At 40.0% G+C, this 15,069-nt stretch overlaps 1 protein-coding gene across 10 annotated transcripts in view; it reads right to left on the reverse strand.

Moving 5' to 3' along the window:
- Positions 1 to 2,401: 2,401 nt before the first annotated feature.
- SHANK2 (SH3 and multiple ankyrin repeat domains 2) overlaps positions 2,402 to 15,069 on the reverse strand; it is a 365,392-nt gene continuing 352,724 nt past the window's right edge. For 7 of the 10 annotated variants that reach the window (XM_052810983.1, XM_052810982.1, XM_052810981.1 and 4 more), the window contains one exon: positions 2,402 to 6,590. In XM_052810983.1, the coding sequence (XP_052666943.1) occupies positions 6,017 to 6,590 (574 nt within the window). In that variant the 3' untranslated portion in view covers positions 2,402 to 6,016. Of the gene's footprint in view, positions 6,591 to 12,164; positions 12,192 to 15,069 lie in introns of all 10 variants that reach the window. The other 3 variants (XM_052810985.1, XM_052810984.1, XM_052810986.1) reach the window with 3 other exon arrangements.

Below are 15,069 nucleotides of genomic sequence, written 5' to 3' on the forward strand. Positions count from 1 at the left end.
AAACATGAATTACATTTTGAGATTTCTGTATATTGTATTCTCTTCAGATTTTCAAAGCAAAAAGGTACACTGCAACATTTATTCCAATACATTTTTAAGCACATGCAACACTGGTGTCCTATTTGTACATTAATTTCTAATGCTGTCCAAGAACCTTTACATTAAAAGCATACAAGAACTCACACACACGTGCACGTATTCCTTCTAGCATTAGTCCTGAGGAAAAACTTAAATTTTACTTGAGAAACCAAACTTCAGTTCTGCAAGTACGTCCGGGAAGTAACCCACCAGCTAGTCTGAACTAATTCCTGACCTAAATACCTTCCACTCTTCTGCAGTTTGGATCTGAAATATCTGCTCTTCATTAGACTGCAACGTTTGAAACTGTTCAAAACAGTCCAAGATTTGCAGCACTGGAGACAAAAACTATATTCTCGTTAAAAACCATGCTTGATGCAGATGGAGATGCTAACATTCAAAACATAAAATTGATAAAAACGTAACCACATACAAACTAGAAAACACATTACAGTTCTTTAAAGATTTCTCATTCAGTGTATAATTTGTGTAATTATACAGTCAGCCTTTTTTTTCTGGCTTAAATATTCAGGCCAACTTACAATAATAAACAATTTGCTAAAATGACTTCTTGTAGAAAGAATGACAATTGTTTAAAATAAATACATATTTCAAAAGAAAGATCTTATATTGCTCTGAGACTATGTCCGTCAAATTCCACTAGATGTCAGCGTTATAGAACCAGTTTGTTCCAGACTTAAAAGCATTAAGTCCACTTGGTTTATTTATTATTGTTACCTTGTCTGTGAAATACAGTACATGTCAACTACACAAATAACCAAGCAAGTATTTATGGTGGTAAACTGAACCCAAAATAACAGTCTCATTTCATTTTTTCCCCCCTCACTTACTTGATTTGACTAGAGGACTTCAAATCAGTCTCTAATGCCGAAAATGTTTCGAAATAAGATGTAAATTATTTCAGTTTTGCTAACCATTTTTCCTAATGCAGTGGCATGGACTTCTCACGTCAAAACCCAGCACTGCAAGCTCTTTTTGTCAGGTACTAGAATACCTTGAAGATAAAGCTCTTTATGTTAAATACAGTGTAGTTGATCCAGGTTGAAAATTATAAGGCACGTACTTCTTTTTTAAAACCACATGTTCTGAAGTATTGTTACAATCGTGCTATTCTGGGTGGCCCATCACAGCTACTGGGTTTTTTTCATGGTTTTGGACAAAAGGAATGAAAGACCACGAAGTGCAGAAAAATACAGAAAAACACAGAAAACCAAGAACGAAAAAAACCCACAACACGTTGATACAATGTACACTGCAACAGCAATGATCAAATCTTCTCATTTCTTTGACCAACAAAGCATTGACAATTGCAAAGCATTCTTTGTTTTGCACTGTAAATACCTGACTTTATTTAGATACACAGATGTTTATCACTGGATTGCCACAATACCTGAAATGAAAAAAAAAGGCTGTTTTTTTCTTCTATCTTTTTTTAACAAAACAAAGCTGCCAAGTAATCGTTGTTGGAAAAATATAAGGGAAATAATAGGTAGCTACAAAAATGATGAACTAGAACAGCATCTGAGAAGAGAATAATAGTTAAGGAACATATGAAACCAAATGGCAACAGTTCTAGGCATTTATTCCAATATCTTAGAAAATAAAAATAAAAAAGATTCTTCATTGCATCACCATTTAAAGATAGAAAAACAAATTTTTAGATTAAGCCAAAAGAAGATGTGAATAGTTTCCTCATTTTTTCCATTTTAAGCCTTGTTTATTCACAGTACAAATATACCCTGCTGGTACATATTTTAGTCACAAGATGCACAAAGGCTGATAAGGAGCACTGTTCCCTTTTCTCCTCTGTAAAGCTGTTCTGCCCTACAAAAACTTCAGCCCCCCCCCTTCCTCCCCCAACTTTTCGGTGCCTTTTTAAATTGCAGAACAGAGCCAGAATCGAGTGCCTTATACGACCAGTAGTACTAAGTTCAGAGCATGCATCCCCACACACACGCTCAGCCAAGAAAAAAACATTCAATGATTATTCGAAATCCCCCTTAAGGCAAATAGATATGTATTTTTCTACCTCTTGCTGAAAATTTTTACTTTTCAAATTCCAAACATGAATCTGAAATTCAGTAAATGAACTAACGTTCGGCATAAAGAATGCTTTAACCAAAAAGAAGAAATAAAAAGGAAATGTTTTTCCCAACAATAAATCAATTATTTTGCCTTAATTCTATCTACATTTTGTTAAAGCATTTTATGCGCTTTCAATAATATCAGATTGCAAGTTTTTTGGCAACTTTTTAAATAAAAATTCAGACAGTGTTCTCTGTTTGCAATCAGAACCACAACCTTAGTGCAATATTATATTTATTTCTTACAGTAATTTTGGTTGCCATACAAGAGTATTAAGGATTGGGGAAAAGTGCAAGTTACAGGAGCTTGATTTTTTAATCAGTCGAAATAAGAGGAATTAAAGCACAAAAATTACAGCAACATAGATAACGTGAACACAAGTTGTTACACAAACTATAGCGAGAAACATATTAATATCTAGAAAAGAAAAGAAAAAATGTAATGGAAAAATTATCAATATTTGTGGCTCATACACATAATCATCGCCAGATCAACTGGGTAATGCTTTTTTAAGAACTGAGGAAAAAAATCACTATTTTTATTAACTTAAGTACCACAAATAATTAACTTTTGTGATATGTAAATTCTGTAAATCAACAGTCACATCTAGTCATTTTATAATATATGAATTAAACTTAAAATGTTCTCAGACACCTAGGGAAAGGAGTCTGTGCAGTTATACACAATTTACATCTTGTAAGATTTTGGTATTGTATACACAAATATTACAGAAACTAGGCATGTAAATGCAATTTATTTAAATTACAGTATATAAACAAAAGTTGATCCTAAAACCCAGAATATCATAACGTATTTCATCGACCTCTAACAACTTGTTTTTCACTATCATAGTAGCATGAAATAAATGGGTCTTCTCTCCTCCCCCCAACATTTCCAGACTGACGAAAATACTCGGAGGCAACGTCGTATCTGTTACTATTGCTTTCTGTAGCAAAATCATCACAGAGCTAGAGACCAATTCATCTTGGCAGAGGTGTATTTTATTGGTGAAAGTAGGTCCTCTCAGGTCTCCTTACCTTTACTTTGTAAGACACAATGTAAAAAATAAACTATTTCATTAGCTCTTTAACGTGTTAAACCTCTTTTCTACTAATTGTATTGTACCTAGTCTTTCAGTACCTGAAAAGATACACGAGCAAGAAACACACCTGTGTAAGAAAGGGATTACCGTCAACTGGAATTTACCGCGTATGTCAGCACTTGTTCAACGGAAATTCAACAGGAAGGTTGTGATTAAAAAGCAGCTTAAAAGTCAACTTCTACGTTTTCTTTTACTACCGTGTTTTCTAATGTATGTTCTGGCACATGTTATAGAGGTAATATCAGCTGTACCCAAAGAAACAAAAAAAGAGCATGGCATTAGTGGTTTATTTACTGAATTCTGTCATATCACCAAATGGAAGACAATGATGGCTAAATTACCATTTTTACACTTCTTAAAGTATTTGATGGCCTCAAGTTGCCTGTATCGACTATCTGAATGAAACTGCCATTTTCTACAACGCCTACGGAAAAATTCAGTACTCTTGAAAGTAAAATGCCTTAGTATTTGAGTTTTATTACAAGGTTACTTGGAACTTTCAAATACAAATATAGCGTAGTAACAGATGTTAAGTCAAAAGATTTGTTGTTCCGTAAAGGGGGCAGGAGGCTAAATAAGTTGTTTTTTATGAGTATCCAATGCGTTGGTAACTATAACCACTTTTGAAGAAATATTCATCCTCCTTTGTAGAAGTTCTAGCAAAGATAGAAAATATAACACAGCTCTGCTGGTTCAGATGCATCCAAATGAGGTTGATTTTAAAAAGGTCAAGACTTCATAATTATTCCACAGAAATAGTAGTAAACCACAAAAGTTTTTTTTTTTTTTTTTGTATTTTAACTTTCTAGCACTGAAGTGGCACAAAGGCTGCCCAGTAGACCAGCCACTTATTTTCTTAAAATATTGTGCTTATAAACTATCTGTACAACTATTTAAACTTGCAGTAAAGAAAGATATTTAAAATGCTAAACTTTATGTACTCATACTAGGGCTGTTGCAGACCTAATTAGACACTTGTTTGTGAGCAAAAATAATCACAATAAAAAAATTAGAGATAGGCTGGACCATGTCAAGGACCATATCAAGGAAAGAAAGTTCAGGTACCTTGCAAAATGTAAGAGAACCTGAAAGTATGGTAGGTAGGCAGTCTAGCCATCCACACACAATTTACCCACCTTGAACATCTTGAAGAGTATGTTAATAAAGACCTACAAAACTCACAGATATTAAGAGGTGTTAATTACAAGGGGAGTTCAAACATGCAGAGAGAGACTTGTTAACTTTAAAAAAAAAAAAAAAAAAGAAAAAAAAAAGTCAGATTGACCAAATCTCTGTGTTTCTCCCCCGCTGACTGAAGTCTCCCGGAAAGCTCTCGAGCTCTGTTAGCCCACCGCCCAGTCCCCGCGCGGCCACAGCCGCCTGGTTCCTCGTAGGGTGCACGCACCTCTCCCGCGACCCCACTAACAGCCGGGCAAAGAAATCGCTGGAGGCCGATGGGCAGCGTCCAGCTCCCCCTGAAGTGCTCGGTCTGCTCTCCTTGTCCAGAAGCCAAGACCTGTTAACAGCGATAAAAATGAGAAACCGGATACCTACCCAATTCTCCTGGCCCTTGGAACGCACGCGTTCCGAGACGCTGCGTACCTCGTTCCGTCTTGGCATTACCTTTTTACCTTTTTCGCCTTTTTAACAAGCTGAAACGTTGCCATTTCTGCTAACAGGCTGAAATCCCCCTCTCACTTAAAATACTGGCAACCTTCCCACTGACTTCAATGGGAACATTCATCTATCTTTTTCTTCCTTCTTGGCCTGATGTTCAAAATAGCTAAGCACTTACCACTCACTGAATTAAAGAGCACCTCTGAGGGTTCAGCATATTTGAGTATCTGACTGTGAAGTCCAAAAGACGCGTCTGTACATAACCCCAAATTTTTACTGGCTTGTAGAGTTCATATTGCGACTTAGCAGTAGTTTAGCTGGTTGAAAACTGGGGGTCTCAGGTTCAAACTAGCTTCATTTTGTTGTACCTCTAAGTGTGCATTCCTCCTCAGTTTTTATGCAACGTCTGCATCGTCTTACAGGTCAAGTCAATGGAGCATGTATTGAACTTGTTCTGCCACCTTGGAAGAGTGCTAAGTGTAACTGCAGAAATAAAGAAATACCAGGTAAAACAGAGCAAGGTTACCTTTGAACTAATTCCAGCAGAACAACCAGCTTCACTGCCAACAAATCAGAGAGCTAAACTAATAAAAACCAGTAATATGAACTTCTGCACCTGTCTTTTAATACTGTGCCTTTGCTACTAATAAAAATGGGTTTGAATGGTAATGAAGCAATCTGTCCTCTTAAAAGGAACTGAGGGTTGGGGAAGGAAGCCTGCTCGGAGACTGAATGTCAAGAAGAGAATATAGTGCTTTTCAATAAAAAAATGAAATGCCTGCAATTTTAAATTGAAAGAAAAGTGGTACGTAACGGTTCCAGCAAAAGGGCATTATCAAGAGATAGTGGTTTTGAAGTTAACAATTTTCTCTCTCTCTCTCTCGTATCTCCCCACAACTTTGAAATAAAATGGCCCCACTCACGTAACATATTTAGATTTATGTTTGGGCATGTAGCATACAGTCTGCATTACCTGAGTACCAGGAATTCAACTGTTTTCCCCCTCCCCCCCAATTTTGCTGGCACTCGCAGACAGACAAGGCATTTGGGGTATTTCAGTACCAGCCCATCTCTAGTTATCAACAGAAGTTTGTGAGGCAAAAATAGCTATTCTTATCTGTCCAGCAGCTGTTTCAAAGCTCTTTCTATGTTCATTCTGTGCCCAACTCTAGTCACTCCAAGGTCTATCAGATCTTCCTTTTGTAGATTTGGTAAATGAGTGCCATCTATTTCATTGTCCATAAATGTTTCTTTATGTTCACCTAAGTTTAGACTTTCCAACCAATCTGCCACATCTGGTTTAGTCCACAGGTGGACAGGCTTAGTTGTAAAAGGCTTATTTGAGATTGGCTGTTGTAATATTGAGGGAGAAGGAGACCTGCTGCGCCCTGTGGTCAAGCCAAATAAGTCCCCAGAAGGGGGCTGGCTGGGTAGGCTAAATACATCGGACAAAGTTGGAGAAGGAGATGAAGCTGAAGCAGAAGCAGTCAGAGGAGCAGGCATGATGTCTTTATTAATCTCTGTTGGTGAAACCACAGGGCTTGGAGCATGTCTTGCTCCTGAGGTCCTACTGTCATAGTCTGGGGACCTGCTCTGCAGTGTGATCGGCTGGCTGGTTCCAGGTCGGACAGTAAAAGTGATTGTTGTACTTCGTGTACCTGAGACAGTACTCATGACTTCCGTGCTCCTGAAATGGGAAACAGACATGGAAAGTTAGATACACCGGCCACCAGCTGAAAGGTTGGCCGTATCAACGCGTGGTAAATAGAGTTTCGGAATGCTTGAATATTTTCTTTTTTCAGTAAGCAATACCAGGTTAAAAGTACTAAGACGGTATCGTTAAATCTTTCCCGTAAAACAATCGTCAATGGTAAGCCATAGTTAAAAACAAAACCTTTGCTTATCGGCAGTTCAGAAAAACACCTTCCAGAGCACATTCTTCCTTTTTAAGGCTACACCAAATTAACTCACGGTTAAATGAGAAACACCAAGTGGCTTGAGCACTTTGTGCTCCCCATGAAGTGCAATCAGGAGTTGAGCTTCCCTTCGTTGTACGGAGGGGTGGGAGCCTTCGTTTCAGTTTTACACACTGTTAGATAACACAGCTAATAACAGTAGTTATGGAAAGTATCGGAAGCATTGGATTTGGGATCTTTGGGCACCTACTCAGTGAATTTTATGGTATGTTTCTATTATAGGGCATGTTTGTATTTCCATTTGTTTACAGAACATGCTCCACAGGTTCGTCTTATTTCTGTTTCTGTTCAGCTGGCCTTTTCATGTTTTAAAAATGGAAGACTCCTTCGAAGGTTCATAAAAGGACTTCCGCGTCCATTTCCTTCTAGCCAGAAATTATACTTTGGCAGTTTCAGTACAAAACCTAAGGAGACAAAATTCTTGTTACTGTGCATGCCCAGAGGTGATGTAGTTGCGATCAAGTCACTGGCACCTATCTCTCGCCTAAAGGAAATTTCAGATTCCAAACTAAGCAGGCATGAAACTTGCCGAGAGGCCAGCTCTGATGCCGAGAATGACAGGGTGCGTGAAGGAGCAGACGAGTCTGCTTTTGTCTAGTGGCTACAGAACAAATTTAGAAGCAGAAGATCCAGGTTGAGGTCTGTTCATATCATAAAATGCTTAACCCTACAGCCCTTACTTCTCGTGAGAAAACTCTGCCAGTCAGCGTGCGCACTTCAGGATCTTCCACTGAACCCTTGGGTGCCTTAAGATCCAGAGTTTTTCACTTTTAAAACACCATGCCAACTAGGAAAAAACCCTCATACAACTAATTTCAGGCACTTCCAGACCAAAGGAAGGATTTATTTATCCTTGAAGCGATGCCACGGACTCCAGAGGACGATCTGGAGGATGCCGTAGTTAGATTTCTAACGCAGACCCTGCCTGAAGCCCTCTGTATCTGAGTCCCAGATTGCCCCCAGGCCTGATCTGTCATGCCTGGGCAGAACTGAAGGTGACTTGGGTGCACAATGTCAGAAACAAGTGCTTTCATTAATAATGCAGATTCACCACCATGCAGAAAAGCTCTTACGGAGCCAAAGAAAGAGTGTGGTTCTGGAGCCCCCATATTTAAAGTGCTGTTATGGAAGAAACTGCGGTCTCTTCCTAAGTCACCGCTTAAAGATTTTGTGTTAATTGCCACCAAATGAAGTATCAAAAGTGATCCACACTGCAGGGGTCAAACCCCACATCTGTTCTCTCGGAGGTATGGCCCTCACCGCTAGATCTGCTTTATAAATGAGAAGTCTCTCGTGCTCCTCTGCCCTGGGTAAGGATGACACCTTCGCTCCTTCCCACGGAGACCTGCGGCTGCTGGGAAGGAGGAGGTAGCTTGTCGGGTTACGCCGTCTCGCTGGGTCTGGTCCCAGACTGTCAATTAGATTGACAATCTAATTGTCAATGCCCGCAGGAGGGGAGCGACTTGACTTCGGTCACCCACATCCTGGGTAGAAGAGCGGTTAAAATTTTAAATAAAAAGACGGTGATACCAGCACTTCCTCATCATCTACCCTAACCCGCCCCCCCTGTGAAGTACTCATCCATTACCACAAAGAAGTGCAGGCAGCTAACCTGAGGTGATGATAACGGGCTATTAATTACGGGCTATTATCCCTTTCTCTCGCATGAGCCTTACTGCAGTCCCGGCAGTACTGAACTGGAGACCTTCTTCGGTGTTCCCTTGGTTTGCCGATGGCTGTCGCGAGCTCCGTTAGCTACGTGCTCCCCGCATCACGTCTGGGGCTTTGGCGTGTAATTAACAAACCTAAGACATCGGGTAACCTACAGCACCGCTACACCGAGATTCAGAGCACGCAGGTATCACAGCGAGTCTCATTCAAATAAAGCTCCAACACTGTGTTATTAGAAAAGCACCAAGAATAACTTTTTGGAGAACGTACATGTTATTCACATGAGCAATCCCACTGATTTCCCACAAATTGTTCCACGTATTTCAATGGGAACAGGGGGATCTTTTTGAGAGTTGAAAGATTGGCACTTCACTTAAAACACAGTAGGAACAATACTTTTAGCACTTATGCCTTTGTAATTTAACAAAGAAAGGAAACACTTGGCAAGGTTTTGAGTGTTTCCTGTGATTTTTTTGGAGCTTAATGGCTCTCATTGTCTTCCAGGACTGGAGCTAAGCATTCTTCTAAATAAAAAGTCTATGGCAAGAAACTATTAAATTATACTAACCAAGGGGAGCAAGTTATTTCTACCTACTTTAACTTAGCATTAGGAGTCTCACACACTTTAATAAGGCATGATATAATTTTAAATAAAAAAAAAATCCTGCTTTGAAAAAGGTTGGGATAATGCCATCCTAGTGATTGTGAGAAGAGCAGGATGAGTTTTGTATAAATGTGGAAATGTCCCCTTATCTCTTTACCTGCAGTTACCCTTTTAGTTAACTTTCCTGTCTTGCAAATACTAGAAATTATGGTTTTGTATTCACACCCATTGTGGCAATATCAAATGGATGATGAAAATCTATCTTCTATTATGCTAGATGCTGAAAGATCATTTCTGTTACTTGACTGACAACTCCAGGCTCAGTGTACACCTTCTGCTTTGTAACTCACTTTTGCTGCTTCTTCTCTGTGTTGTTCCTTTCACAGACTCCCTGTCCATCCTTGTTCAGGAAATCATGGTCACTGTTCCTTTAAAGAAAGTATATTAAGCCACTAAAAGAAAAAAGCCCAAAGTAAACTGTGTGCTTTTATTTTAAGTATTCCTTACACTAGTGTTACCTAACTTTCTCAGACCCACGGGCAGTAATACTGGGTGAGCAAAGCAATATGGGCAATGTTGTACTTTGCTTTCTGTCAGCCTGGATCAAAGTAATGGCTTCGCATGGCTACGAGCAATATTAAAAGATCTGTGGGCATCTTGCTTTTTTGAATCCATAGGTTCAGGACTGCTGACTATTAACATGCATCTCTGGAACCATGATAAGAAACTTCTTTATTTTAGCTGATTAATCAGGTTTCAATACCAGCTCAGTTTATACCCACATCAGTATTCAAGTTATTATAAATATTACCCCTTTTATCAGAAAGCTCAGAGCACTTTGTTAACATTAACAGACAATCCTACAGCAACACACCTTCTTCAAGAAAGTTGTTAGTCCTGCTACACGCTTGGGAACACAGACTGTGAGTCAGTATGCGTCCCCACTGCTGCAGCAGCAGTCCTTTCCAGGATGAGTTTTAACCCCAGCAACTTGAGGTCACTGCTGCCTCCAAAATTATTCAGCAACCTGCAAGACGGAGTTTGTGCTTGGTTCCCAGCTGCTGTGCTTCAGCCGGCTCTGCTATCAGCTCCGCTGCCTTCACGGCACGGACACAGCCCTCGTGAAGGTCATGCCACTCTGCGGAAACCCACAGTTGCATTTCCAGGCTGTCAGTTTGAAGTCTTTAATTCCAAGATTCACTTTTTCCCTTTCTTTTTGCCTTCTTTCACCTGCCATATCAACTCCAGCACATTACAGAGACTGCTGTACTGTAATTGTAATCCAAGGAAAAAACCCACGCATATTTGTGTAACTCCTATGCATCCTAAATTATAATTTACGACATCTCCAATCCAATCTGCGATGCAGACACAGCCTCGAAACCATCAGCTGTCTTGCATTTTATGGTTGATTGGTATCCTGGTCAATAAGGAGCCAGCGCATTCCAGCTGGAGAGCAGGCATGGGTTTGTTGCATTGTGGGTTTTCCAGATTTTTAATAAGAACAATTTCTTATGCCTTATTTGATCATCTGTTATACTAAACATATTAAATCCATATTAAACCTGCCTAACCCCAAATTTCATTTTTGAAAAGGTGAAAAGTCTGATAATTATCTTAAATAAAATTTGCTCTATTAGAATCAGCATATGGTAGTAATTTATAACCATTTGCTGCTGTAAGACTGCACTGATTGCAATGCCCATTATGTTGCCTCATGTTAAAATCACAATATATAATTCCTATGCCACAATGATGCAGCCTCCAAGTATAAAAGCCACCAACACAGCTTATAGGCAAGAAATTCTTTCAAATTTTCAATTAGATTTGCAGGATTGAAATTTACTGTTAACTTAATATCAGAAGCAAATCAGTGAAAGATGGCATGCTGCAACAACTCCTAGGAGCCTCCCATGTAAAAAAAACCAAAAAACCATTATGCTCTCATGGGAGCTGTTTTATCCCATAACTTGCCGAAAGACTTGTTGTTTCTGACAAAGCTCTTCCACTGTATCAGTGAAAAAAATCTTAACAACCAAGAGAACCAGTGAGTGAAATGAGTCCCTATACAGAGAAATTAACTTTTTACAGATTTTTGAGAACGTACAAACCCAAAACTTTGCCTTCGTCTCTTATAATATTTTTACTTTATTTTTTTGACCGTCAAAGGAAAATTGTATGGTAGGAAAGTAAGACCATAATTGTCCATTTTGGGGGAAGATTAAGAACAAGGGCTGACGTGATGACTGGCAGGATATAGATCTTCTTATAATAGTGTTATTTTAGTGAGAAGAATTGAGAAATGGTGCTTGCGGGTAACGCTGTTCAGCTGGAGTGAAGAATAATCATTAAGGTCTGCGGGAGTCTGTTCAAGAGCAACAGTTTCCATGCAAATGGTACAAATGTCTGGAAACCGGCGGTAAGGGAATGGTGCTGCTGAGGGGCAGAGGACCGGGAGACGGCCTCAGCCCTCTCTCCTTGGAGAGCTGCGGGGAAAAAGGTCAAGGGAAGCTGGAAGGAGAAAGGGGGAAATCCCACAGCTTCCAAGGACGAAAGACTCGACAGTGATGACCGAAGTAGATCTTGATTATTTCGAGGGATAGTTTGTCTTTACTTTTAACCTCACATAGGTACGTAAAACGGCAGTAATCATCCCTCCCCACCCCTCCACCTCCAAAAATCCAGCAGAATTTGGGCACATTTGCAAAATCATGCCCCTTATTTAGGTGCTCAGACATAAGTTCAGGAATCTAGTCTTACGTGCTCATGTTATCAAAACATTTGCTGAATACTTCTCTGATGAAAGTGGCTTTTATTTCTGCTTGAGATGACACCCTACTTCTGGTTTTAGAATGGCTACCATTTCTGGATTAGGATGATCTAATCCACATCGCGCTTTGTAACAAAGTCAACACAAAATCACTAAAATGCAATAACAATGAGTGAGCATTAAAAAGAAGCAGAATGTACAACATCATAGAATACTCTATGCTTTACGGTCGTCACTTACTTCATGGCACTTCAGCATGACCCTCTTCTGACAACAGCAGTCATGACAGCAAATAAAAATGACAAAATGGAATGACTGAAACACTGCAAAAATTACTGACAAAGCAAGCAATCCTGTGAAATTGGCTGACAAACGGTTAACGAAATGAAATGAATCTAATGGGACAGCAGTAAACTGAACAGTAGGCTGAAATTATCCCACAAGATACGTATTTCATCATCTGCAAAATCCAGACTTCCTTTACAATAAACCAAATGTAGGCTCAGTCCCTATGCAGGACTTGCTACTAAGTTCAGTTCTGCCTTACCTGTTTGTGAAAAAATAGGAACTTTTCCAGATAGTCATTAAAAAAAAATTCAGAGCTGGACAAAACCCCTGGCCATAGGCAGTTTCACTTTTAAAACTTGTTATGCCAACACAGTACAGGTTATTTTTCCTAGAGGACTCGATCCTGCATGGTTAAGCATCCTTCATAACTCCCACACTTATAATGAGCATTTCTCACTACCAGGAGTGACGCCCAACCTGCCCCAGAGGCCATGGGGACATTGTGCAAACACAGCCGGAGAAACGTAAGCACCGTTTGAAATAGAAATTGTTTTCTCCCTACGGCAAAGCTATTGATCATTTTGGTATGGTGATGGTAGAGAGCAGCAGCAGGTGCTCTTCATTATTCCTTATTGGTACCCTGGAGTCCTGGTGGAAGGATGCTGTTTTCACTGGGGGCTGTGTTTTTTCTCCTTCACAGCCACTGAGTCTATTCTACGTTAATCACACTGATACTATTCAGTCGATCTCGCAGGTTTGCACTTGATCGTTATGTTGCTAAGTGACTGCTGGGTTCACAGACAGAGCGAGCACTCCTCCCTTAACCGGATAAAACCCCCTGCGTTAGTCTTCTCCCCATTGCTTTTATCAGCTCCATATAAAAGTCAGTAGCCTCTCAAGTGAATTTATAGCACCGCTCTATTTATAGCATCGTGGTCGATACTACCGTTACACGTCGCGTCCCCCTCGCCCCGCTCGCTGGCAGCGCAGCATCACCTGCCAAGCCGCGGGGCTCCCCCGGGCTGGGTTTTCCCATCTCTGTACCTGTGCATATCCAAATTCGCAAATGGGAATCGTGACCAGAGCTCATCGTTGGGGTTTTAGTTCTGGGTATTTGGGTCAAATGGAGCCCCGTATCTAAACAGCCTCAACCTTTTCTTTAAGGAAGGATGGGCAAAAATGGAGGAAGTGACGGTCGGACGTTGTGGCCTGACTACGTGGATACACCAGATAAAAATCTCCGTCGCTAGGACTGATCTCCAAAATTTCTTAAAGTAAATGATGGCCAAAATTGGGAGTGGGATCTGGAGCAGTGTTCCAGAACCTTCTAATCAAACCCTTTAATTACACTTTTATTAGCACAAAGTAAGCAAGCACATCCTTTCGCTTCTTCCTCTTTTCCTTCCCCTGCCAGTCTCCTTCTTCCTATCCCACGGCTGGTCACTGCCGCTGAGAAGCAGATGATTTCCAGCCAAACGTTTCCATGCTCTATTTAAAAATCTTGAAAATCGGTGTCTCCATAAGAACCACGGAAAACTATAAATACACCGTGTAAAATTATTGCTAAACCAATGTGCAGAGAAAAAAAGCTAGTCTAGGGTCGTTTTTTAATGTAATAATTGAGAGAGAAATGCTGCTCAATGCTGTAGAACAATCTCTTCCTAATCCTCATTTATCAAAAACATAGAAAGAAGATATTTTTATGGGTTTCTGTAGCAAGCCATTACCCAACTAGCTACAATTTAATTCACCTCTATGCTACCGTAACGGGGCAATTGCCATGAGTGAACTACAATTGTATGTCTATGGGCTGTGCAAAAGTAACTCCTAGTGATATTTAGGATTGCTGTCTGGGCTATAGCTTCATGTATGTTCCAATGAGCAAATATATATTTTTAATTTCATCAGGCTGCTAGTGCTGTGAACATAACCCAAGCGAGCCTGTGAACAATGTTCCTATTTATAACACTTCCCAATACTTCTCTTTGGCTGAAGGATATGAACAGGCGTACTCATTTTTTATCACTTTTCCTTTAGCAGAGCTAACGAGTTGTTTTTTAATTTAGCATAATTCCTGCTTTCTATGAGCTAAAATTCCTTGCTCCCGTTCTAATGCTACCTCACAGAAAAGGGCTACGAGCCCTACAATTGGTTGTCCTAGGCTTTACACTATTAGAAAAAAAATCAAGAAACTCTTAAGAATTTTAGCTTTAAAATTTAAATATTAGCTTTAATACTTGGAATTTTGGCAAGATGGTATTCCTTGGTCATAATATTTGACAGCTTTGTAACAAATTGTGTCAGTCGTGCAATTGGGCTAGAAAGGCTGTAATTTATTTAACTTTTTAGAAGATAAGGCAGGAGTAAAAGCAGTAAAAAAAATGCCTTCAGGAAGCATTTACTGTGCATCCATCGCTTTTATGCAGGCACCTTTGAGAACAGAACTAAAATGTAATGCAGAGAGTTCAGGGCATAAACATACACAGCACAACAAAAAGAAATTGGAGCATTTTCTCCACTGTGCTAAATTTTGCTTTTAGCCTTTTGCTCCCTCTTTCACACTCTTTATCAAGCTCAGAAATCAATCCTCTCTCATCCGCCCCCGGAACGTGAAGCTGGTTAAGCTCAGAGAGAGGGGAAGGTGCCAGCCTTGCTCCAGGGACAGTCGGGAACCGGGCACGGGCGCAGCCAGGCAGACATCACGGAACAAACCACCGCTGGTTTACGAGTAGGACTTTGGAATCTACAGGTGAAATTCTCCATTTACATCTCTCTGCCTCACTTTTGTTAAGAGGAAAAGGAATTGCCTGCAGCACCTTTTAAAACATACTTTTAATATCTGTAGAGAGTTGGCTCT

The sequence above is a fragment of the Harpia harpyja genome, chromosome 16, assembly GCF_026419915.1.
Source record: "Harpia harpyja isolate bHarHar1 chromosome 16, bHarHar1 primary haplotype, whole genome shotgun sequence".
NCBI classification, from domain to species: Eukaryota; Metazoa; Chordata; class Aves; order Accipitriformes; family Accipitridae; genus Harpia; species Harpia harpyja.